Source organism: Pleurodeles waltl, chromosome 4_2 (assembly GCF_031143425.1).
Source record: "Pleurodeles waltl isolate 20211129_DDA chromosome 4_2, aPleWal1.hap1.20221129, whole genome shotgun sequence".
In the NCBI taxonomy this organism is placed as follows: Eukaryota; Metazoa; Chordata; class Amphibia; order Caudata; family Salamandridae; genus Pleurodeles; species Pleurodeles waltl.
The window spans coordinates 305,762,051-305,787,025 of NC_090443.1; the positions used below are offsets into that span (position 1 = coordinate 305,762,051).

Genomic DNA, 24,975 nt, shown 5'->3' on the forward strand with positions numbered 1-24,975 from the left:
CGATCTCGGCACTGTTTGGGCCTTTTTCGGTGCCGACGGTCGGTCACCGAATTTATGGGTCGAGCCATGGCCTGGTGGCAGTGGCGTCCCCTGGGCCTTGTAAATGTTTCTTTGTGTGGTTTTCGACGTCTTACTCACGGTTTGTGTGTCGTCGAATCCTTCGGAGTCTGAGTCTTGGATCGAGAAGGTACCTTCTTCTTCCTGTTCCTCGAACTCCCGTTGGGCTGTCGGTGCGGACGCCATTTGAAGTCTTCTGGCTCGACGGTCTCGGAGTGTTTTTCGGGACCGGAACGCACGACAGGCCTCGCAGGTGTCTTCGCTGTGCTCAGGTGACAGGCACAGGTTGCAGACCAAGTGTTGGTCTGTGTAAGGGTACTTATTGTGGCATTTGGGGCAGAAACGGAACGGGGTCCGTTCCATCGGCGTTCTTCAGCACGCGGTCGGGCCGACCAGGCCCCGACGGAGGATCGAAAAAACTACCCCGAAGGGCACCGGAGCTCTTCGATCTTCGATGCGGTGTGGAATCTAAGTACGCCGATCCCGAACGCAACAATACCGACGAAAATCTTCCGAAATTAGCTAATTTTCCGTTCCGAAACTCGGAGCGACAGGAACACGTCCGAACCCGATGGCGGAAAAAAAACAATCGAAGATGGAGTCGACGCCCATGCGCAATGGAGACAAAAGGAGGAGTCACTCGGTCCCGTGACTCGAAAGACTTCTTCGAAGAAAAACAACTTGTAACACTCCGGCCCAACACCAGATGGCGAGCTATTGCAGAACATGCGTATCTACAGCGACAGATGCCATCGAACATTTATTTATAGTCCCTATTTTTGTTTCGGTCTGGCCTAAAGGCAGCTTTATCTTTTTCACTGCTCTCATGTTTTCCCAAAAAATCATAATACAAATGCATACAAATATACATGCATGTAGGGACTTGCGATCAGCCTTTGTCATCCATTGATCAGTTCACGTGTCATTCCCCTCTTGCATCCGCTCACCACAACATGGAGCAGTGGGCCATCCTCTTTCTGTCAGTGGGTGTCTTGCACTGTGATAACAACATTTTGCTTGATCATGTGTGTGAGAAGGTAGCCTCTTTCTAGCCTTGTTACCCCCACTTTTGGCCTGTTTGTGAGTGTATGTCAGGGTGTTTGTCACTGTTTTCACTGTCTCACTGGGATCCTGATAGCTAGGCCTCAGTGCTCATAGTGAAAACACCATGTTTTCAGTATGGTTGTTATGTGTCACTGGGATCCTGCTAGTCAGGACCCCAGTGCTCATAGGTTTGTGGCCTATATGTATGTGTCACTGGGACCCTGTCACACAGGGCCCCAGTGCTCATAGGTGTGCATGTATATGTTCCCTGTGTGGTGCCTAACTGTCTCACTGAGGCTCTGCTAACCAGAACCTCAGTGGTTATGCTCTCTCATTACTTTTAAATTGTCACTAACAGGCTAGTGACCATTTTTACCAATTTACATTGGCTTACTGGAACACCCTTATAATTCCCTAGTATATGGTACTGAGGTACCCAGGGTATTGGGGTTCCAGGAGATCCCTATGGGCTGCAGCATTTCTTTTGCCACCCATAGGGAGCTCTGACAATTCTTACACAGGCCTGCCACTGCAGCCTGAGTGAAATAACGTCCACGTTATTTCACAGCCATTTTACACTGCACTTAAGTAACTTATAAGTCACCTATATGTCTAACCTTTACCTGGTAAAGGTTAGGTGCAAAGTTACTTAGTGTGAGGGCACCCTGGCACTAGCCAAGGTGCCCCCACATTGTTCAGAGCCAATTCACTGAACTTTGTGAGTGCGGGGACACCATTACACGCGTGCACTACATATAGGTCACTACCTATATGTAGCTTCACCATGGTAACTCCGAATATGGCCATGTAACATGTCTATGATCATGGAATTGCCCCCTCTATGCCATCCTGGCATTGTTGGTACAATTCCATGATCCCAGTGGTCTGTAGCACAGACCCTGGTACTGCCAGACTGCCCTTCCTGGGGTTTCACTACAGCTGCTGCTGCTGCCAACCCCTCAGACAGGCAGCTGCCCTCCTGGGGTCCAGCCAGGCCTGGCCCAGGATGGCAGAACAAAGAACTTCCTCTGAGAGAGGGTGTGACACCCTCTCCCTTTGGAAAATGGTGTGAAGGCAGGGGAGGAGTAGCCTCCCCCAGCCTCTGGAAATGCTTTGTTGGGCACAGAGGTGCCCAATTCTGCATAAGCCAGTCTACACCGGTTCAGGGACCCCTTAGCCCCTGCTCTGGCGCGAAACTGGACAAAAGAAAGGGGAGTGACCACTCCCCTGACCTGCACCTCCCCTGGGAGGTGTCCAGAGCTCCTCCAGTGTGCTCCAGACCTCTGCCATCTTGGAAACAGAGGTGCTGCTGGCACACTGGACTGCTCTGAGTGGCCAGTGCCACCAGGTGACGTCAGAGACTCCTGCTGATAGGCTCCTTCAGGTGTTAGTAGCCTTTCCTCTCTCCTAGGTAGCCAAACCCTCTTTTCTGGCTATTTAGGGTCTCTGTCTCTGGGGAAACTTTAGATAACGAATGCATGAGCTCAGCCGAGTTCCTCTGCATCTCTCTCTTCACCTTCTGATAAGGAAACGACCGCTGACCGCGCTGGAAGCCTGCAAACCTGCAACATAGTAGCAAAGACGACTACTGCAACTCTGTAACGCTGATCCTGCCGCCTTCTCGACTGTTTTCCTGCTTGTGCATGCTGGGGGGGTAGTCTGCCTCCTCTCTGCACCAGAAGCTCCGAAGAAATCTCCCGTGGGTCGACGGAATCTTCCCCCTGCAACCGCAGGCACCAAAAAGCTGCATTACCGGTCCCTTGGGTCTCCTCTCAGCACGACGAGCGAGGTCCCTCGAATCCAGCGACACCGTCCAAGTGACCCCCACAGTCCAGTGACTCTTCAGCCCAAGTTTGGTGGAGGTAAGTCCTTGCCTCACCTCGCTGGGCTGCATTGCTGGGAACCGCGACTTTGCAAGCTACTCCGGCCCCTGTGCACTTCCGGCGGAAATCCTTCGTGCACAGCCAAGCCTGGGTCCACGGCACTCTAACCTGCATTGCACGACTTTCTAAGTTGGTCTCCGGCGACGTGGGACTCCTTTGTGCAACTTCGGCGAGCACCGTTTCACGCATCCTCGTAGTGCCTGTTTCTGGCACTTCTCCGGGTGCTACCTGCTTCAGTGAGGGCTCTTTGTCTTGCTCGACGTCCCCTCTCTTTGCAGGTCCAATTTGCGACCTTCTGGTCCCTCCTGGGCCCCAGCAGCGTCCAAAAACGCCAAACGCACGATTTGCGTGTAGCAAGGCTTGTTGGCGTCCATCCGGCGGGAAAACACTTCTGCACGACTCTCCAAGGCGTGGGGGATCCATCCTCCAAAGGGGAAGTCTCTAGCCCTTGTCGTTCCTGCAGTATTCACAGTTCTTCAGCCTAGTAAGAGCTTCTTTGCACCAACCGCTGGCATTTCTTGGGCATCTGCCCATCTCCGAGCTGCTTGTGACTTTTGGACTTGGTCCCCTTGTTCCACAGGTACCCTCAGACAGGAATCCATCGTTGTTGCATTGCTGATTTGTGTTTTCCTTGCATTCTCCCTCTAACACGACTATTTTGTCCTTAGGGGAACTTTAGTGCACTTTGCACTCACTTTTCAGGGTCTTGGGGAGGGTTATTTTTCTAACTCTCACTATTTTCTAATAGTCCCAGCGACCCTCTACAAGGTCACATAGGTTTGGGGTCCATTCGTGGTTCGCATTCCACTTCTGGAGTATATGGTTTGTGTTGCCCCTATCCCTATGTTTCCCCATTGCATCCTATTGTAACTATACATTGTTTGCACTGTTTTCTAAGACTATACTGCATATTTTTTCTATTGTGTATATATATCTTGTGTATATTTCCTATCCTCTCACTGAGGGTACACTCTAAGATACTTTGGCATATTGTCATAAAAATAAAGTACCTTTATTTTTAGTATAACTGTGTATTGTGTTTTCTTATGATATTGTGCATATGACACTAAGTGGTACTGTAGTAGCTTCACACGTCTCCTAGTTCAGCCTGAGCTGCTTTGCTAAGCTACCATTATCTATCAGCCTAAGCTGCTAGACACCCTATACACTAATAAGGGATAACTGGGCCTGGTGCAAGGTGCAAGTACCCCTTGGTACTCACTACAAGCCAGTCCAGCCTCCTACATTGGTTGTGCAGCGGTGGGATAAGTGCTTTGAGACTACTTACCACTCTTGTCATTGTACTTTTCATAAGAGAAAAATATACAAAACAAGGTCAGTGTATATACACATAGCCAAAAAGTTTTGCATTTCCTCTTTTCACTCATTTCTAAGTGCTGAAAAGTACTTCTAAACTTTCAAAAAGTTCTTAAAAGTTTAAAAAGTTTTTTTCTGTCTTTCCAAAAAGTTCTGAAAACTTTTTTCTCTTTGTCTATCACTTTATCTCTCTAAAAATGTCTGGCACAGGCCAAAAAGTTGAACTGTCCAAACTTGCATATGATCACCTTAGCTGGAAAGGAGCAAGGAGTCTCTGCATAGAGAGAGGTTTGAGTGTAGGGAAGAATCCTTCCTTAGAACTGTTAATTAATATGCTTAGAGTACAGGATAAGGCCATAAGTGCCCAATCTGTAGAAAAAGTAGCTAATGGTTCTCAATCTGATCCAGGGACTCCCCCAGGAAAAGGTTCAGGAAAGAAACTTCTCAGCCTGCCCATTACTAGACAGTCTAGCATAGTTGGTACAGAGGTTGAATCACATCATACTGATGATGTGCTCTCACATTATGCTGGTAGCCAAGCTGTTAGGGTGCCCCTTGTAAGGGACAGGTCTCCTTCTGTTCATTCCCATCATACCTCTGTATCTAGAAATGTCCCTCCCACCCACCCTGATGACAGATTGTTAGAAAGGGAGCTCAATAGATTGAGAGTGGAGCAAACCAGACTGAAGCTCAAGAAGCAACAGCTGGATTTGGATAGACAGTCTTTAGAATTAGAGAAGGAAAGACAGAAGTTGGGTTTAGATACCCATGGTGGCAGCAGCAGTATTCCCCATAGTCATCCTGCAAAAGAGCATGATTCCAGGAATCTGCACAAGATAGTTCCCCCTTATAAGGAGGGGGATGACATTAACAAGTGGTTTGCTGCACTTGAGAGGGCCTGTGTTGTACAGGATGTCCCTCAAAGGCAGTGGGCTGCTATCCTATGGCTATCATTTAGTGGAAAGGGTAGGGATAGACTCCTTACTGTGAAAGAAAGTGATGCCAATAATTTTACAGTTCTTAAGAATGCACTCCTGGATGGTTATGGCTTAACCACTGAACAGTACAGGATAAAGTTCAGAGAGACCAAAAAGGAGTCTTCACAAGACTGGGTTGATTTCATTGACCATTCAGTGAAGGCCTTGGAGGGGTGGTTACATGGCAGTAAAGTTACTGATTATGAAAGCCTGTATAACACAATCCTGAGAGAGCATATACTTAATAATTGTGTGTCTGATTTGTTGCACCAGTACCTGGTAGACTCTGATCTGACCTCTCCCCAAGAATTGGGAAAGAAGGCAGACAAATGGGTCAGAACAAGGGTGAACAGAAAAGTTCATACAGGGGGTGACAAAGATGGCAATAAGAAGAAAGATGGTGAAAAATCTCAAGATAAGCATGGGGATAAAGGTAAAACCAAAGATCCCACTTCAAATCTTAAACATTCTTCAGAGGGTGGGGATAAAACAAATTCTTCCTCTTCTTCCCAACCTGCACACATTAAAAAGCCTTGGTGCTTTGTGTGTAAAAACAGAGGCCATAGGCCAGGGGATAAGTCCTGTCCAGGTAAACCCCCTGAGCCTACCACCACTAATACATCAAGCTCTAGTGCCCCTAGCAGTAGTGGTACTAGTGGTGGGACTGCTGGCAACAGTCAAGCAAAGGGTGTAGTTGGGTTCACTTATGGGTCCATAGTGGAAACTGATGTAATCAGTCCCAAGACAGTTTCTGTCACACCTAGTGGCATTGGCCTTGCCACACTGGCTGCTTGTCCCCTTACAATGGATAAGTACAGGCAGACAGTTTCAATAAATGGTGTTGAGGCCTTGGCCTACAGGGACACAGGTGCCAGTTTCACTTTGGTGACTGAAAACCTAGTGCCTCCTGAACAACACATCATTGGACAACAGTATAAGATTATTGATGTCCATAACTCCACCAAGTTTCTTCCCTTAGCTATAATTCAGTTTAGTTGGGGTGGAGTTACTGGCCCTAAGCAGGTGGTGGTATCACCTAGCTTGCCTGTAGACTGTCTCTTAGGTAATGACCTAGAGGCCTCAGGTTGGGCTGATGTAGAGTTTTATGCCCATGCAGCCATGCTGGGCATCCCTGAGGAATTGTTCCCTCTCATTTCAAGTGAAATGAAAAAGCAAAGGAGAGAAGGCCTGAAAACTCAGGATCCCTCTCCATCAACAGGTAAAAAGGGTATCACAGTATCCCCTAACCACCCTACCATTCAGGATACTATTCCTGTGGTGGGAGAAACCTCTCCTGGGGTGGCACCTGTTCCAAGGGAATCATCAGCTGGCAAAGCTGGACTCCCTGAGGTGGAAGTACCTCTCTGTGGGATAACTAACATTGGTGAGAAAAAGAGCACCATTTTAGTTAACATGGAGCATCCCTCCAACCCTCCCAGAGAAACTTTAGTGCAGAAACTCTGCACTGCCTCACAACACTTAGGACAGCATCCCTGCCCTAGTGTGGAGCTGATAGGACAGCATCCCTGCCCTGCTCCAACCCAAGAGAAACAGCATCCCTGTTCTCTCTTCCAGCCATATGGACAAAGTTTTTGCCCAGCTATGGCTTTTCTGAGACAGCATCCCTGTCTGGCATTTCCATCACTACAAATAGGTTCAGTGGACAATTCCCACTGCTCTAAACTAAAACTTACTGATAGAAACTCTGAAAATACATCTTCACATTGTTGCTTAGCTAAAAAACTTCAAACAGGGTGGTTTACATCCCCACAGGGAAATAACCATATAGTGGATGATAAAGGGAGTAACCAGTCTATTGCAGAGCTACTCTCTACTTATCACCACTTAGACAATAAAGTCTCAACTGGCCAAGGTTAGCCTTATTGTCCTTCGTTTGGGGGGGGGTTGTGTGAGAAGGTAGCCTCTTTCTAGCCTTGTTACCCCCACTTTTGGCCTGTTTGTGAGTGTATGTCAGGGTGTTTGTCACTGTTTTCACTGTCTCACTGGGATCCTGATAGCTAGGCCTCAGTGCTCATAGTGAAAACACCATGTTTTCAGTATGGTTGTTATGTGTCACTGGGATCCTGCTAGTCAGGACCCCAGTGCTCATAGGTTTGTGGCCTATATGTATGTGTCACTGGGACCCTGTCACACAGGGCCCCAGTGCTCATAGGTGTGCATGTATATGTTCCCTGTGTGGTGCCTAACTGTCTCACTGAGGCTCTGCTAACCAGAACCTCAGTGGTTATGCTCTCTCATTACTTTTAAATTGTCACTAACAGGCTAGTGACCATTTTTACCAATTTACATTGGCTTACTGGAACACCCTTATAATTCCCTAGTATATGGTACTGAGGTACCCAGGGTATTGGGGTTCCAGGAGATCCCTATGGGCTGCAGCATTTCTTTTGCCACCCATAGGGAGCTCTGACAATTCTTACACAGGCCTGCCACTGCAGCCTGAGTGAAATAACGTCCACGTTATTTCACAGCCATTTTACACTGCACTTAAGTAACTTATAAGTCACCTATATGTCTAACCTTTACCTGGTAAAGGTTAGGTGCAAAGTTACTTAGTGTGAGGGCACCCTGGCACTAGCCAAGGTGCCCCCACATTGTTCAGAGCCAATTCACTGAACTTTGTGAGTGCGGGGACACCATTACACGCGTGCACTACATATAGGTCACTACCTATATGTAGCTTCACCATGGTAACTCCGAATATGGCCATGTAACATGTCTATGATCATGGAATTGCCCCCTCTATGCCATCCTGGCATTGTTGGTACAATTCCATGATCCCAGTGGTCTGTAGCACAGACCCTGGTACTGCCAGACTGCCCTTCCTGGGGTTTCACTACAGCTGCTGCTGCTGCCAACCCCTCAGACAGGCAGCTGCCCTCCTGGGGTCCAGCCAGGCCTGGCCCAGGATGGCAGAACAAAGAACTTCCTCTGAGAGAGGGTGTGACACCCTCTCCCTTTGGAAAATGGTGTGAAGGCAGGGGAGGAGTAGCCTCCCCCAGCCTCTGGAAATGCTTTGTTGGGCACAGAGGTGCCCAATTCTGCATAAGCCAGTCTACACCGGTTCAGGGACCCCTTAGCCCCTGCTCTGGCGCGAAACTGGACAAAAGAAAGGGGAGTGACCACTCCCCTGACCTGCACCTCCCCTGGGAGGTGTCCAGAGCTCCTCCAGTGTGCTCCAGACCTCTGCCATCTTGGAAACAGAGGTGCTGCTGGCACACTGGACTGCTCTGAGTGGCCAGTGCCACCAGGTGACGTCAGAGACTCCTGCTGATAGGCTCCTTCAGGTGTTAGTAGCCTTTCCTCTCTCCTAGGTAGCCAAACCCTCTTTTCTGGCTATTTAGGGTCTCTGTCTCTGGGGAAACTTTAGATAACGAATGCATGAGCTCAGCCGAGTTCCTCTGCATCTCTCTCTTCACCTTCTGATAAGGAAACGACCGCTGACCGCGCTGGAAGCCTGCAAACCTGCAACATAGTAGCAAAGACGACTACTGCAACTCTGTAACGCTGATCCTGCCGCCTTCTCGACTGTTTTCCTGCTTGTGCATGCTGGGGGGGTAGTCTGCCTCCTCTCTGCACCAGAAGCTCCGAAGAAATCTCCCGTGGGTCGACGGAATCTTCCCCCTGCAACCGCAGGCACCAAAAAGCTGCATTACCGGTCCCTTGGGTCTCCTCTCAGCACGACGAGCGAGGTCCCTCGAATCCAGCGACACCGTCCAAGTGACCCCCACAGTCCAGTGACTCTTCAGCCCAAGTTTGGTGGAGGTAAGTCCTTGCCTCACCTCGCTGGGCTGCATTGCTGGGAACCGCGACTTTGCAAGCTACTCCGGCCCCTGTGCACTTCCGGCGGAAATCCTTCGTGCACAGCCAAGCCTGGGTCCACGGCACTCTAACCTGCATTGCACGACTTTCTAAGTTGGTCTCCGGCGACGTGGGACTCCTTTGTGCAACTTCGGCGAGCACCGTTTCACGCATCCTCGTAGTGCCTGTTTCTGGCACTTCTCCGGGTGCTACCTGCTTCAGTGAGGGCTCTTTGTCTTGCTCGACGTCCCCTCTCTTTGCAGGTCCAATTTGCGACCTTCTGGTCCCTCCTGGGCCCCAGCAGCGTCCAAAAACGCCAAACGCACGATTTGCGTGTAGCAAGGCTTGTTGGCGTCCATCCGGCGGGAAAACACTTCTGCACGACTCTCCAAGGCGTGGGGGATCCATCCTCCAAAGGGGAAGTCTCTAGCCCTTGTCGTTCCTGCAGTATTCACAGTTCTTCAGCCTAGTAAGAGCTTCTTTGCACCAACCGCTGGCATTTCTTGGGCATCTGCCCATCTCCGAGCTGCTTGTGACTTTTGGACTTGGTCCCCTTGTTACACAGGTACCCTCAGACAGGAATCCATCGTTGTTGCATTGCTGATTTGTGTTTTCCTTGCATTCTCCCTCTAACACGACTATTTTGTCCTTAGGGGAACTTTAGTGCACTTTGCACTCACTTTTCAGGGTCTTGGGGAGGGTTATTTTTCTAACTCTCACTATTTTCTAATAGTCCCAGCGACCCTCTACAAGGTCACATAGGTTTGGGGTCCATTCGTGGTTCGCATTCCACTTCTGGAGTATATGGTTTGTGTTGCCCCTATCCCTATGTTTCCCCATTGCATCCTATTGTAACTATACATTGTTTGCACTGTTTTCTAAGACTATACTGCATATTTTTTCTATTGTGTATATATATCTTGTGTATATTTCCTATCCTCTCACTGAGGGTACACTCTAAGATACTTTGGCATATTGTCATAAAAATAAAGTACCTTTATTTTTAGTATAACTGTGTATTGTGTTTTCTTATGATATTGTGCATATGACACTAAGTGGTACTGTAGTAGCTTCACACGTCTCCTAGTTCAGCCTGAGCTGCTTTGCTAAGCTACCATTATCTATCAGCCTAAGCTGCTAGACACCCTATACACTAATAAGGGATAACTGGGCCTGGTGCAAGGTGCAAGTACCCCTTGGTACTCACTACAAGCCAGTCCAGCCTCCTACAATGTGCGCAGCTGACAGAAAAGGAGCGCACTCCTTGAGTATCAGTGTTTGTGTGCCTGGGCTTTTGAGCCACAACTTTGTTTCAATATCATTAATTTTTTGCCATTTTTGTGTGTATTGCTTATGTTTTGCAAACTTAATTAAATAAAAACATTGCATGTTTGCCTAGGTCAGACCTGTTAGCTTTGCTTATGCTTTTTATTTGTCTTGGAGTAATATCGAATGAATTATCTCTTCTTCATCCAATGTTATTTTGCTTTCACCGGCGATGGCAGTGTTGTGCAATGATATATATATATATATATATATATATATATATATATATATGTATATATATATATATATATATATATATATATATATATATATATGTATATATATATATATATATATATATCACCTACTGGCGGTCAGCAGTAGATAGATATAGTTAGGACCGAGTTTCCATAGAAAAAGCATTTTTTGACTTACCTTTATCTTTGGCAGCGTTTGACGAATCTTCACAAAACTTTCCAAAAAAAGTGGCGTGTGATTCTTGTTGCTCACTGGAAGTTTCGGTGGGATCCGTCAAGTGGGGGCCGAGAAAAAGAGGGCTAAAAAAATGTTGCGTTTTCCATGTTAATTCCCATAGGACCCGTCAACACGTCTACAGCCCAAACTACTGGACGGAATTATACCCAGTTTGGCAGAGAGCTGAACGCCGGTACTTAGATTGTGCTTTTTGTTATTTGGTACAAATCCGTTCAGTAGTTTAAGGGATATTTAAGGGCAAATAAATTTGTATATCTCTGGCCGCAAATACTTTGAGAATTTTTGCAACCATGTTTGCAAAAAGAAGTGTTGCAATTGGCTGACCGCAGGCCTGACTAGAAAGTTGCAGCCGCCATTTTATTTCACAGGACATGGTCCCCGGGGATAAAAATTCCAATTGAAAGTTGCGTAAGGGGTCAGAGTGAAGTTACCCTGAACCCAGGGGTGTGATATAGGTGTGTTTTAGAGGCAAATTATAGGTTTAATATAATTTTGCATCCCAGCACACAATTTTCTTGAAAATTTCCGAATGTTCGTGAATTATTTGCAAAATATTCATGATTATGGAAAAATTTGAAAGGAAAACCACAGACTCAGTCATACACTCATTAATTCACTTATACATGCACTCAGAGGCTCAGGTGCCCACTCACACACCCACTCAGACATTCATGCACACACTCAGACCCACTCATAGACTCACACACCTACTTTCAGACCCACTCAGACACTCACGCACCCACTTACACATCTACTGACAGAGAGGCCCTGTGGCCAACCTGCTTGCGCACGGCCAAAGGCCATGCGTGGCGTGGGGTTGGGTGGTTAGAAGTGCTTGGATGCAAGGCCAGGCTGCAAGGCCAGGCCTTGCGACCAACCCCGCCACCCACGGTCTTACACCGTGCACGGCGGGGGTTGGAATGACATATAGTAATTAAAATTAATTTATGTTAAAAAGCATAGAAATTCACTGAAAAAAACAATAGTACAGGGACATTATAGTTAGGTTCTGAATTTACTCATACAAAACCATTGAAATTCAGCAGTTATAGTTGGAGTTCTCTCAAGTAACTATAACTTGCGCCATAGTCATGCACAACTAATTACTCCACATATTATGTCATTGATGAGATCTTGTATGGCATCTTTGATATCACTGCAACACTTGCATTAGCAATATTGGTAAGAAAACTGTGCATAGCAAGGGCACGAGTAATAGTTACCTTAGGGTACAGGTTTTAGTTGCTTGAAAGAACTCTAACTGTAATTGCTGAATTTCTATGGTTGCGTCCCTGTAACCTTTATATATATTTATATATTTCCATGTTTCCCTTTTTGTCAGGAAATGAACCCCACTCCAAAGATGTTGCACACTCTCCTGCTTTATTGCAGAGCTCCTTTATTCAATACATTTTAAAATGACCAACACGTTTCGGTCACCTAGACCTTGTTCACAAGCATATATATATATCTCCAAGCAACGTCGCACTCCCAAGTGGCAACATTTCTGAAATAGTCACCTTCCAAATACACCTGATGCATTTCGTTCACCAGGACCTTGATCACAGGTTATTTTTCATCAGACCTACAACACTTATTACTTGTATTTTCCCTTTTTAGACATAGTGACATAAAATCTTATCACAATTCTGCAACATTTTTAAATCATTTGTTATATTTCCTCAATCTATTGAATCAATTAAAAACATTGTATGAAGCTCCATTCAATTGTGTTGGATTTCGTGAGGATTTTTGTGTTGCGAAGTGAATTCGAAGCGCGCTGAGCACAACTGTTCATTTAGTTTTTCAGTGTTTCTATCTGTTAGTTCAGGAAACAGAATAGAGTTTACAAACACACCCTCAAGGTGCTTTAAAAACTAAATTGACTCTGTTTTTAGACGCAAGATACTGAACCATTCAGTTTGTTTTTTGTGCAGTTCTGTCTTGTAGTTCTGTGTGCGATGCACTGTGGTCCCACCAGAGGGTTTGATTGCTTGAGGAGCAAATCAATTGAATTCAATTCAGAGAATGTAATCCTAACCAACAACAATCACCTTCCCCATTGAATGGTATTGTAATAAAATTTCATCAGGCAGCAATCATGCATTACAACAAAATCCTGGTATAGTGAGTAAAAAATGCTCAGGGACCCTCAAAACCCCAGAATGAATTGTGATATAACTACAAAGGCCACAGTGCATTGCGCATGGAACTGTAAGAACAGTTGCACACTGCGCGCTTCGCATTCTCTTTGCAACATAAATAACCCCATCGAAATGTGAAATCAGACACAACTGAATTGAGCTTCACACAATGTTATGTAAACCATAACTCACAATTTGTTTTAAAAAGTTGGAGATTAAACAAAAATATAATTACATACACACACACAATGATGTATGTAATTATTTTTAAAATTAACTTAACCCTCCTTTTTTGTTGGCGACCTCTGTAAATACACCGCTTTTAGTTCCATTTTCCCCATACCTAGTCTATTATGTCTTTTCATTGTTTTCACTCCCAGGTCTTTTAATATTTGAATTCAGTTGCCCCAAACATTTTGTATCATGAACGAATTAAACCGGAACTAACAAATCACTTGATGAACTCCTTTGAGTAAATATTGCTAAGTTCCTATTCTGTTGCTATGTATATCTTTTGTTATGCTTGTGAATCTTTTAAGACAATGTGTTTGTCACCTGGTGACAATGGAACCTTCTGCACAACGCTTTAACTGTTCTGTTAAAAGTTCCCCTTCCCCGAATCCTTTTGTTTGAACCAGTTTTAAGTGTACATGATATGCAGCTGACATAATTGTTGCCCACACGGTACCAACTGTTTCTGCCATTCGTTCACCTATTTAAGATTGTGTGGCTGTATTTCTGCACAAAGCTCATGTGGTAAGATGTAGCTTTATTGTAACACACTGCTTAAATAGTTACTTTGACTTTCCTCAGTACAGCAGTTACTCTGCTCTGTACTTTGCCTGTATGTTGTAATCATGCAGTGATATTCCTAAATACTGTTATACTGTAGTCAGCTGTTTGAACTGACCAGGGCTACTGGTGTTATACAAAGTCTCCTAAATAAATCAGATGATGACATATTTTCCTAGAGCACTCCCTCCAATTAATGCATTGCCCACATGCGTCCAACTACCCCTGCTGCTAGTTCCTGTATCCTGAGTTCTGATATACATTTGCTTCTATTTTTATGCCTTTACTTCTTGTTTTTAGATAATGGTCTTGACGTCCTTCTGTAAAGTGTGCCAAAGCGTGAAATTGCTTGGGTCATTATTAGCAAAAATTTACAGAAATACAAGGTCTCTTATTGATGTGCGTTTGAATAGACTGTCCCTTTTTACGTTCGGTCATCGGCTGTCTAATCATCTAACCACATCATTGAAAGTGCTGTGTTGGCTCTCATTATAACAATGAGACCGCTGGATTTGAGCGACAGCTCTATCGGATTGTGGGGGACTGAGTCCAACTTCACACTGTGTGACAACTGTCAGCCTAACCCTTCCAGCCAGCTAGCAGTACCTCACCAGTACCTGAATGTGGCAGTGATTTGTGGCAGCTGTGCGCATGACACTCTGATTTCTCAGGGAAACCGTGATGGGACAGATCTCATCCTTTTCTCTCAGTTACACTTGTCTCACACATGCAAAGACAAGCAGAAGCAGAAGGCTGGTTCAATGTATTTTATTAAATCAACTGCATTCTAGATAAAATATCATGTACTACAATGATTAGGATAATGAAACATAATAATAGCAGAGCGGTGACAAAGAAAGTGAAACATAAGAAAAGTCCCACCATAGTGTCAAAATGCTAGATATTAGAATTCCTACCTACCTAAGGTTCTGAAATAGAGCACAGCAGTGTTAGCCCTAATCTGCCTTTCAGGACCCCTGGGAAGACACCATCTCCCATACCTGAAATATGGTAGTAGCGAAGAGGGCTGTTGGTCTACCCAGAGTCCTCTCCCATGTAGACGGAAAAGACGTCAAGTCTCAGCAGACAACTACAATGAATCAACAGCATGCAGTGGTAGATTCTAGCTGGAACTTCCCTCCAACGTATAGGGGGCAGAAAGATGTTTTATAATAAAACAGCTGGTGTTCCAAGAAAACTGCCCTAATGTAAAAACACATGTTTCCGTGTAGTGGCAGAGATTGTGGTGTTCCACTTTGTACTGACAACAAAATTGCATACAGTCTTGAGCAAAGCACAGATCAAATTGTCAAGCTAAAAAGAATGAAACAGTTTCTAGGCCAAAAGTGTATGAGATAAAAAAAAATAAAACCACCGCAGAGTGAAGCTTCTGCTCATAAAATAAAATGAATTAAAATTAATCATCACTAGCCCAAAAGGCACAAGCTGCAGGGCTATGGCTATGGCGAAAATAACGTGCCCATACAATACTGCTAAAATAGCCTCCCCTTGTTGATTCAAAGTGTACAGGTTAGTTTAGGTATACTATGTTAAAAACAAATCTAAAATATGTACGTACGTGTTGAAGTTTACAAGTAAATCACACAAAAGCAGGCGAAAATTAAAAACTGTCAGTTTAGAATTTAGTCATATTAACCAAAGAAAGCTAAAACCTGAACATTATATTAAAAGTGATTGCCAGCTTGAAAATCACCAATTGTATCCATGACAATTGAATCATAGAACGATCCCACTTTGGCAGGTGTTAATGAAACCAAATCAGTGCCAAGGAAAACCAAAGAGTTCAGTTGTCCCAAAACCCAGCTCCAGCCAAGGTGTCAGCATTCCATGTAGTTCTAGATGTTAAAGTGCCAAGAGCCACTTTATCCACAAAGGGTGGCTCATAGGAGCCTTCCCGTAGCAAACACACCCTCAAAGCACATGTCTGGTAATGAGCCCTCGGCAAGAACATCAACAGATCAGTGTCCTGTGAAAGTAAGGGTAGCGAAGAAAGCCACAATTGCAGTGCACATTCAAAAAGGCACAAAAGGCAACAAAACACGGACTGCACACAAGCCAGGGGCCAGTCTATATGACAAAGATTAGTTGCATTCCAGTTCTTCAAGGAGTGGTGCTCAGAAATACTGCATCATGCGTTCACAACACAGTTGTGCTGGTAGATGCTCCATCAGTCCTCCTTGTTGAGATGGGGCAGCCATTGCGAATAAAAAACAGCAACAGCAAAATGGCACCAACTAAGGCCAAAGTAATTGGGAATCCCCCCAAAATGCCCAAAAATATTGAGTGTATGGCTGAAGGTATTATACCAAATATAGATGCGAAGGTGCTGACAAACCCAGAACCAACAGCCTTAAAGAAATGTACAATCCTGGGCATATTGGATTCATTAAATATTTGTCCCATTAGTTTACTGAAGTGTCTCGGAAAGTTTGTATTTAAAACAAACTTTTTCTCTGCAGGTGACCTTGGTACCTGGAGCGCATAGGTCACGCGGGCAGATGTCGGCGTTACATGTTTCGGAAACAACACAGCCTTTAGTCTTCTCAACTTGTCAAAATTTACATTAGAAGTAGCAATATGAGGCCAAATGTCTGCTACTTTTGTCTGTTGTTGGGGGGGAAAAGGACGTTACAGCAACAAGTTACAACTTTGTAGACGGAAACTACGTAGGCAATATTCCGGCTCGCGTTCCACAACAGCTCTCAGCACATACATTTAATTTGAGAGCACCTGGAACACTGGTCGAATCAGGGGGACATTATCTCTTTTCAGATAGCAGCCCAAATTCGCTGCAGAAGCATTACAAGCTCTGTGCAAGGACAGTTGTTTGCAAAGCATCGATTGGCTCATTGAGGTTCCACATTCGCTGCCACTAATAGAGACCTCTTTCATGTCATTGAAACATTTGTACGAGAAGGGTAGCTCCCACACTTCATGAATGTAGCTTTCTTCTTGCCTTTCATATTTGCCTACTGGAGTGTGTTTCAAGCAAGAAGTAAATTGGAGTTAGGCAGATTGACAACCCCATAAATTAACCAGAATGCAGATGGTATTTCTACCACAGTGAAAGGCAACTTTTCTAACTTCCCGGTGTTCAGAATAAGATAAGTCGCTTCTTTCTTAGCCATTATTTGTTGTTGTCACATCAAATGAAATGCGGCAAACAGGTCTTTTGCTCTGACATAATGCCATGGAACACGACCATTTTTCTGTATCTGTAGTGTCCAACCTAACTGCATAATGGACCTAAGTTTACTCCGTCCATGTTGTAAAGATGGCATATCAGTTTGCATAAAGTCAACTGCAGAAGAAATTATGTTGTTAAGATTGTATATGCGGTCAGACAAGGTGTTAATCCCATTATGTACAATGGCTAATACTTTCTGTACATTTTCCTGATCTATTAGCCTTAACCGGGCAGCGGCTTCTTAGTGTGAAAGTTTCCAAATTTCATTGTAAGTTGCATATAAGAATCGCTTATTATGTTGTCTTCTGGGGCCTAACAGAAGATCTTGTAACTCTGTATTAATTGACAGGAGACTGAGGTTTTCTTTTACAGCATCTAGTGAGGAACTTTTTAACCATTGCTGGCATAACTTTCCTACACTATATGTTGTCACAATACCCGAGCGTTCTGATGACACATACCGAGGGCCTGGTCTGTTCGTTCTGAAACCCCACATGGAAGTTACAAAATGCCATGACACCCATTTGTGTCCACTGGCCACAATAACCATGCGCCAGGACTTGAAAGTATTGTGTTAAAAGTACCATTATGGACCCACCCATCGAGCTGTTCTGCAGTCGCATTAATGCATTTTTGCCATTTGTACAATTTTGCAGGAGTGGGGATACTGGGTGCATTCAATTCTTTAATTTTTGCCATGCCTAGGGAACTCGTTTGCTGCACGGTGTCATTTAAAACTATAATTTGTAAAGGTATCAGGCATGCTCTAATTAAAGCTTCCCTTCCCTGTATTTGCCAGTTTTTAGTTCCTCAAACACTCTTTAAGTCAACTGAATTCATCCAATATTCATAGCTTTCTATAGCCAACCAGGAAACAAAAGGAATCAGAATAAATACATTTTGTGTCTGTTAACAGTACATTGTGCATTTCTTTTGGAGGCAATATAAAATTATAAGACTCAACATTTCTAATATTATGCCCAGAAAAATATGGACATTTTTCCATATATGTTTTAGAACTCCCTTCTGGTGGGGTAGGACAATGTTCCCATTATATGTAATTAAAAACAGTATTTAGGGTGCTAGCTCTATGAATAATGTCCATAATAATTATAACTGAACATCTCCATAGTTTTCTTTTGTCTGGGAAATATCTTCACTTTCAAACACAGTAAAATACTCTAGCTCAGAAAACATGGAATCAACTGTTTTTACATCCCAGCTATCAGAAACAACCCCAGGTGTTATTCATTGAAAGTTTTAAACCGTATGCGTTTTGACAAACCTCCATCGGACCAAGTATATCAAAAGATACTTTATCCCAAACAATCCCATCAGGAATTGGTATAGCTGAAATGTTCACTAGGGACAAGTCCTGACTGACTTATGTGAGGAAAAATGTGGTTTCAGGACCTAATCCACCAGTTCGACTGCAAAGCATTCAGGAAGGTAATGATCATATATCAGTAAGAAAAAGATGGTGACAAACCCAGTCCAAAGAAGAAAGGCAAGTACAGTTAGTCATTTCGATCAGCAAAATATCCCGAAGCAGTTAGTGCAAAAGCTGGAGCCGTGTGAGGAAGTGGAGAACCAGCAGAAGTCTCCTCCCGTGGCTTTTAGTAAATGATTCCATCAGTTTTAGTTGCATTTGAGTAGTATTGCTCATTAACTTGGTTGTTTTTTGTCGCAGATGACGATAGTGGTACTAATGAAAGATAATTTTCAACCCTTCCCTAGCTCAGGGAAGTTCCAGCATCACTGCTCAAAACCTGTAGAGGAACTTCCTGGTCTGTAGTGAGGGAGATTCTGGAGCTACCCAGGAGTCCTCTAGGTCTGCTGTGTAGGATCGGCCAAATGGTGTAACTTGACATTTTCAATTGAGACAAAGCGGTTTTCTTTTGGTCCAGGCAGTGATGGTAGAATAACAGTTCTGGTACAGTGGTTTCCCTGGACTGGAACCAGTGTACGCTATGAAGGGCCAAACACTTTTTTCACAGCAATCTTTTCTCACACTAGATCTCCAACTTTTGGAATCCATCCGGTAGGTGTATCTCTTACTTCCAAGGAGGCGGCACAGGCAGATGTGTTTTCATCACAGAACTGTTGTAATTCCTGTAAGACAGTAACACGTTCATTTATGTCAAAAGGTGTGTCTGACGCCTCCGCGCCAGAGTCATTGAGATCTGGAACATACATTTTGGTCCCAAACAGCACCTCTTATAGAATGCGCTATCCCAGGGACCTTCTGGACAGATTTTTAAGTGCTCTCTGCACTCTATACAGGTCATTAAGCCAACTATGATCCATGCCTAATACTCTCGCTGTTAAGGATTGCTTTAAGTCTCAATTCTTCCGCTCCACTACTATGTTACCCTCAGGATTGTAGGGGGACGAGAAATGAAGTTGGACCCCTTACGAAGCCATGGTGTCCCTAATTGCCCTTGAGGCAAAGGCAGGGCCTTGGTCCGAGTGGAGCAGTGTAGCCCTAATCCGCCCTTTAGGACCCCTGGGAAGACACCATCCCCTATACCTGAATATGATAGTAGCGAAGGGGGCTGTTGGTCTACCAAGAGTCCTCTCCCATTTAGGCGGAAAATATGTCAAGTCTCAGCAGACAGCTGCAATGAAGCAACAGCATGTAGTGGCAATTTCTGGCTGGAACTTCCCTCTAACGTATAGGAGGCAGATAGGTGTTTTATAATAAAACAGCTGGTGTTCTAACAAAACTGCCCTAACGTAAGAACACATATGTTTCCGTGTAATGGCAGAGATTGTAGTGTTCCACCTTGTACCGTCAACAAAATCGTGTACAGCCTTGAGCAAAGCACAGAACTAAATGTCAAGCTAAAAAGAATGTAAACAGTTTCTAGGCTAAAAGTGTATGAGATAAAAGAAATAAAGCATCACTGCAGAATTAAGCTTTTGGTCAGAAACTAAAATGAAATATCACAAGGCCACAGGGCACAAGCTGCAGGCCTATGGCTAAAATAACATGCCCATAAAATACTGCTAAAATAACCTCACGACAAAAGAAGACTGCTGATCTCTGAGATCTATTATTGCTAGTATTTCCTCACTTCTATCTCGGTGAAATTGTTGGATGGCCAGACTGTCCATCCCTATGACTTGTTATTGGTAGTTTATCTTCTCTCTTTTCCTACTGGCATATAGTTATGTAATCAGACAGTCCATCTCTGTGTAATGTTATTGGCAATCAGTTCACTGCTGTCTGGTTGTCATAGGGCATGGTCTATTATTGACTTTTTACCCTCCTGTCTCGATCACTTGTGGTTGGACAGCTAGACTGCTCATCTATATGAACTGTTATTGACAGTCTATCCTATCTCCTTTCTCAGTGGTGTGCTTGTATAGCTGGATTGTCCATCCCCATGCTCTGCACTGACCTTCTACTCTCCTATCCGACCAACTTGTAGTTGGATATATAGACTGTCTATCTCCATGTTCTGTTACTGACAGCCTGTTCTTCTTCACTGACGTGGTGAGATGGCCAGACTTTCTGTGCCTCTCAGCTGTTATTGACAATCTACCTGTTCTCTTGTCTCAGCAAAATGGATGATTGGATAGACTGGTCATACTTGTGGTTGCTTACTGACAGCAATGCCCTCTATCCCAATTCATTCACATGTGGTGGGATATCAAAACTTTCCACATACATGGTCGGCTATTGGCATGCAATCCTATAAGGTTTCTGTGTTGGGATGCGACCTAGCTAAGAAAAGGGACAGCCAGAGTAACCTGCATCAGGAAAGAAACACTTGTCAGACTTTCTGAAGTTTATGTTGGTGGTACAAAAGAATTTCTGGATAGCGTTGGTTGAAAGGGTCAATTAATATGTATGATCCTACTGCTCAACCGGTTGAAGGGAATTAACTGTTGCAGCTCGGGGGTCTTGGCTCCTATTTTATTTTAGTGTGGTCACATTAAGTTAGCCCTATGCATCTTGTGGGCTAGGCATTGATTTTAGGTGTAGCTTGTTGGCTGTCTGTTACTGCACCTTACACTTTGTCACTGAAATAATTACATCCCTGTATCTTTTAACATTGTATGCATAATGGCCTTTTTATTACTGAGTCTTATGTATTGTCTTTTCTGCACTGTAATAGGTTTTAATTAAATAATGCACTTATTAATATTATTAGGACAGAAACGTTAATCCGCAGAAGGCTCTTCGCCAATGGTCCACTCCCTAATAATGTTTCTCATTCACTGTGCAGTGTAGTTGAAAGTAACAGCCAACAGTTTGAACAGTATGGGTTCAATAGTCTGTCTTTGCAGTGTGGAGATGAGAATCCTTTGTAATGTTGACCATAGGATAATATAATGTAATTTCCCCGGAAAGAATTGACGTTAAATACATGGAGTTTTTCATTTTTTTAAACTTGTCTGTATGTCATGCAAATTCAGTTTATTACTTTTTGATCAACCATACTTAGCAATACATATTTTAATATTATAGTAACACAGTATTTGAAATTTTAATTATTAGGTGTAACAAAGTTTTGTTCTAAAATAATTGATATAATATAATATGTATATCATTCATATATTGTCCATTTATATTTAAATACGATTTAAAAAAAATGTAAATGAACAATTGTTTAATTCATTTCTCAAAATATCTGTATTATTGTATTTATTTTTCAAATTACAAGAGTTGTTTATTTGGTACAATGTAATATATTCAGGCATGTTCACATTTTAATTTGTTGTAACTTTTTATTTAATTTGATGTTTTCATTAAGTTGAATAACTGATTAATTTTATTCAATTATGTTGAGTTTTTCACATTTTCACTCGTGGGTGTTGCTTTATTTTAGTTTAGGTTTTTGTACCTAATGCTCCTATTTGTATATTATTAACATTTAACACGTGTTTAATATTATTATCTATGTTTTATATATGTAAAAATGTTATTAACTTGTATATTTTATTTCATTCTCATTAATTTATCGTACATGCTTTTATGAAATTAACTTAAATTACTTTATCTTGTGATTGACTGAATGTACTTCAGAGTGCTCAGTTTATTGAACATTTGACTTTGCAATTGTTTTTTTAACATAATGTATTTTCCATTATTCTGCCTTGCCAGTATCGAGGGGGAGTATGTTCCAGTAGAAGGCGATGAAGTGTCCTACAAAATGTGCCCGGTGCCCCCAAAAAACCTCAAGTTCCAAGCGGTTGAGGTGGTTATAACTCATCTCTCCCCACACTCCAAGCATGAGACGTGGTCAGGCCAGGTCATCGGCTCTGGGTGACCATTGCCAGCTCGTACCCCCCAAAGTGGAAGGAAAGCCGCAGCTGAGGAAAACCAGATGGACAGTTCTGAATGGTTGGCCGAGTAACACCTGAGTGTGAAGTCAAACCCAACCCTTCTTCAATTTATTGTGTTTTGGGTGATGCTGATCCTTTTTTGTGGGCCTCTCGTGGGGGTCCTCCTTTCATGCATTTCCTAGAATGTCCAGACTCAAGAGCTGTAAAGTTTTTTCCCCCCTGCTTTAAGAATTCTACAGCTTTGTTCATTTTTTGGTCTTCTAATGTGTCCTGTGATGTTTGTTAGCATCAAGTGGGAACCAAGAGGCTGTCTTACATGTCTGCACTGGATTATAGTAAGAGACCAAAAGGACTGTTGAAGTTGCAGAAACATTTTTATTACCAGCACAGAAATTCTTCAGTCTGTGGGTGTTTGGCTGGATGTCAATTGTCAAATGAATATTTTGTTCAGGTAGAGTTAAAGCAGAAAAGGTACACAACATCCTCACTCATAAACCGAATCTGAACAGCGAATTGAGAGTGTAATGCATTTTAATAGCTTTTGTCTATGTGAGATTCTTCGCCAGACTTCCTAAAAGTTCTGCTGACCAGAAGATATGTGCGTTTGGATTGGTTTGCTTACAACATTACAAATGCTTTAAAAGTAATGACAGTACGGGAAGTAGTAATGCTCTCACAATAGCCTTAGAACATCTCAGAAATAAATATGAACACATAATTTGTTCATTTTACTGTTGACAAATGGAATGTGAATGTATTGTTTTAATTGGGTTTCCTGTACTTTTAAGAAGTTCATCCCATTTTCCAGACTTCCCTCTTGAAAATACTAGTATATTTGCGCAGAGAATGTAATTCATAATCCACACAGGGTAGCCTACTTTGTTTCATAGTTTTTAAGAATCTGCTCATTGCTTGATGCACAAAGGTAATGTAGGCCTCGCCAAGTTTTTGTACTAGTGCACTTTCTTTCATAAACCTGTCAGTTTTCTTCTGATTTGTTTTGGGCACCTTAATTGCTTGTTGTCTTAGAGGTGATGTGGAGAACCTGCCAGAGCATGTGATGGGGGCAGCTGGGGGTAGCTCGCTGTAAAATGCACTGTTTTTTAAAACCCTCTCAAATGTGTTTTGTATGTACATAGGACACCGCGCTAATTTACCCCCGTCACACCGAAGGACTGTGCAAATTAATGAAAAAAAAATTCTGAATAGCAGCCGCTTTCCGTGCGTGCATCCTGTCCTACTGATGTTCCCTTATTCTGCTGCTTAAAGTATGCCCATTTCCGGGAACCAACTTGGCTTAGGGGCATTGGAAGGTAAATCTTCTAAACCCTTTTGGCAGCCCTGCTGTCTCCCAGACGTGTGTCACAGTATACAGACTACTTTCTGTACCAGAGGCACTGCCTAAATGGTGTCTAATGTGATTGACTGCTGCCACCTTGTGGAGGTGTACACACAGTTATTTCCCCAAAGGCCTGACCGCCCAGGGGGCCCATAATTGTGAGGTTGGGGGCACCGAGGTTGCCTAGAACTGCTCAGTGCACTTGTTACCCTTGCTCAGTCACATTCGCTAAATGGTACATAAAAAACCGGGGTGTCTTAAAAATATAGTCTTCCTTTCCTTGCATAGGGGTGAGCGTTGCTGGAATTGTCTCTTGATTGCTTTGCAGCAGTATTTGCGTTCTTAAATGTCCTAGCAGCAGACATGGCCACCCAAGTGTACTGCGTGTGGCTTAGAACAGATGGTTCCAGTCCAACTTGAGCCATGCCATCCAGTGGCCTTTGGTGCTGGGTTGTGAAACTATAGCTATGACGCTGTTACAGTTCCTTCTGCAGTGAGACGAGATGTGTCTCTGCCATTCGGCGGTGGGAAGTGGGAATGCAGGTATAGGGAGCTGCCCAGTTCACTCTGCAGTGGGGAGTTGTCATTCTGTACCAAGAAGTGGAACTGCGGCAGGGAAAAGTCAGACAGCGCCTCCTGCTTTGCGCGTGACGTCAGGCTCTGTGCCCTGGTTTTAGAAGGGGAAGCTACAGAAAATCTCCCAGTTCACTCGGTGTGTTAGGCTTCGCACCCTAGTGGTAGGAAGTGGTTAGGCATCGAAAAAAAGCATGGATGCTTCTTCTGGCGGCGGGGATACCTGTCAATCTTACCTTGTCCTTGACCAAAGTCTCTTGCCAAAATATGAGAGTCTAGGAGAACTCCACAAGCAGAGATGTTGGCAGGTGTTGCTCTGAAAACTGATTTCGTAACAGTGTGTAGACAGAAGAGTGAGAAGCGCTGTAACCCCACCAACAGATGGCTAGAGACATACTCTCTGAGATCAGAACATATTGGGCATAGGAGAGGGATCTGCATCTTGAAAATGTGTTTTTGTGCGTGAACGCTGGTGTTCTTCAAGTCTTCAGACTTTGTGTTTTATTGTAAGTTGGCAATAATAAAAGATGATGCAATACACTTGCCTCTTGTTGCCGTTTTTCTTCTAAGTTCGTTAAATCCACGCTGTCTACGCAGTTCCTCACTTTAATTAAGTCTATGCCATTTCAGATCCATTTTGCTGTGCCTCTTTGTACTGTTTATCAGTGAGTGTGGGACTGTACTGTAGGCCACATTACGTGCCGTTACTGTCTTTTGAGATGTTGTGTTAAGAATAATTTCAGCTGAGGCTTCATTCACAGGA

The 24,975-nt window shown here is 43.7% G+C and overlaps 1 protein-coding gene across 2 annotated transcripts in view; it reads left to right on the top strand.

The window, feature by feature from the left end:
• Positions 1–24,750, top strand: part of CSDC2 (cold shock domain containing C2) — a 74,817-nt gene extending 50,067 nt beyond the window's left edge. For both annotated transcript variants that reach the window (XM_069231257.1, XM_069231258.1), the window contains exon 4: positions 22,119–24,750. In XM_069231257.1, the coding sequence (XP_069087358.1) occupies positions 22,119–22,284 (166 nt within the window). In that variant the 3' untranslated portion in view covers positions 22,285–24,750. The remainder of the gene's footprint in view (positions 1–22,118) is intronic.
• Positions 24,751–24,975: the final 225 nt, after the last annotated feature.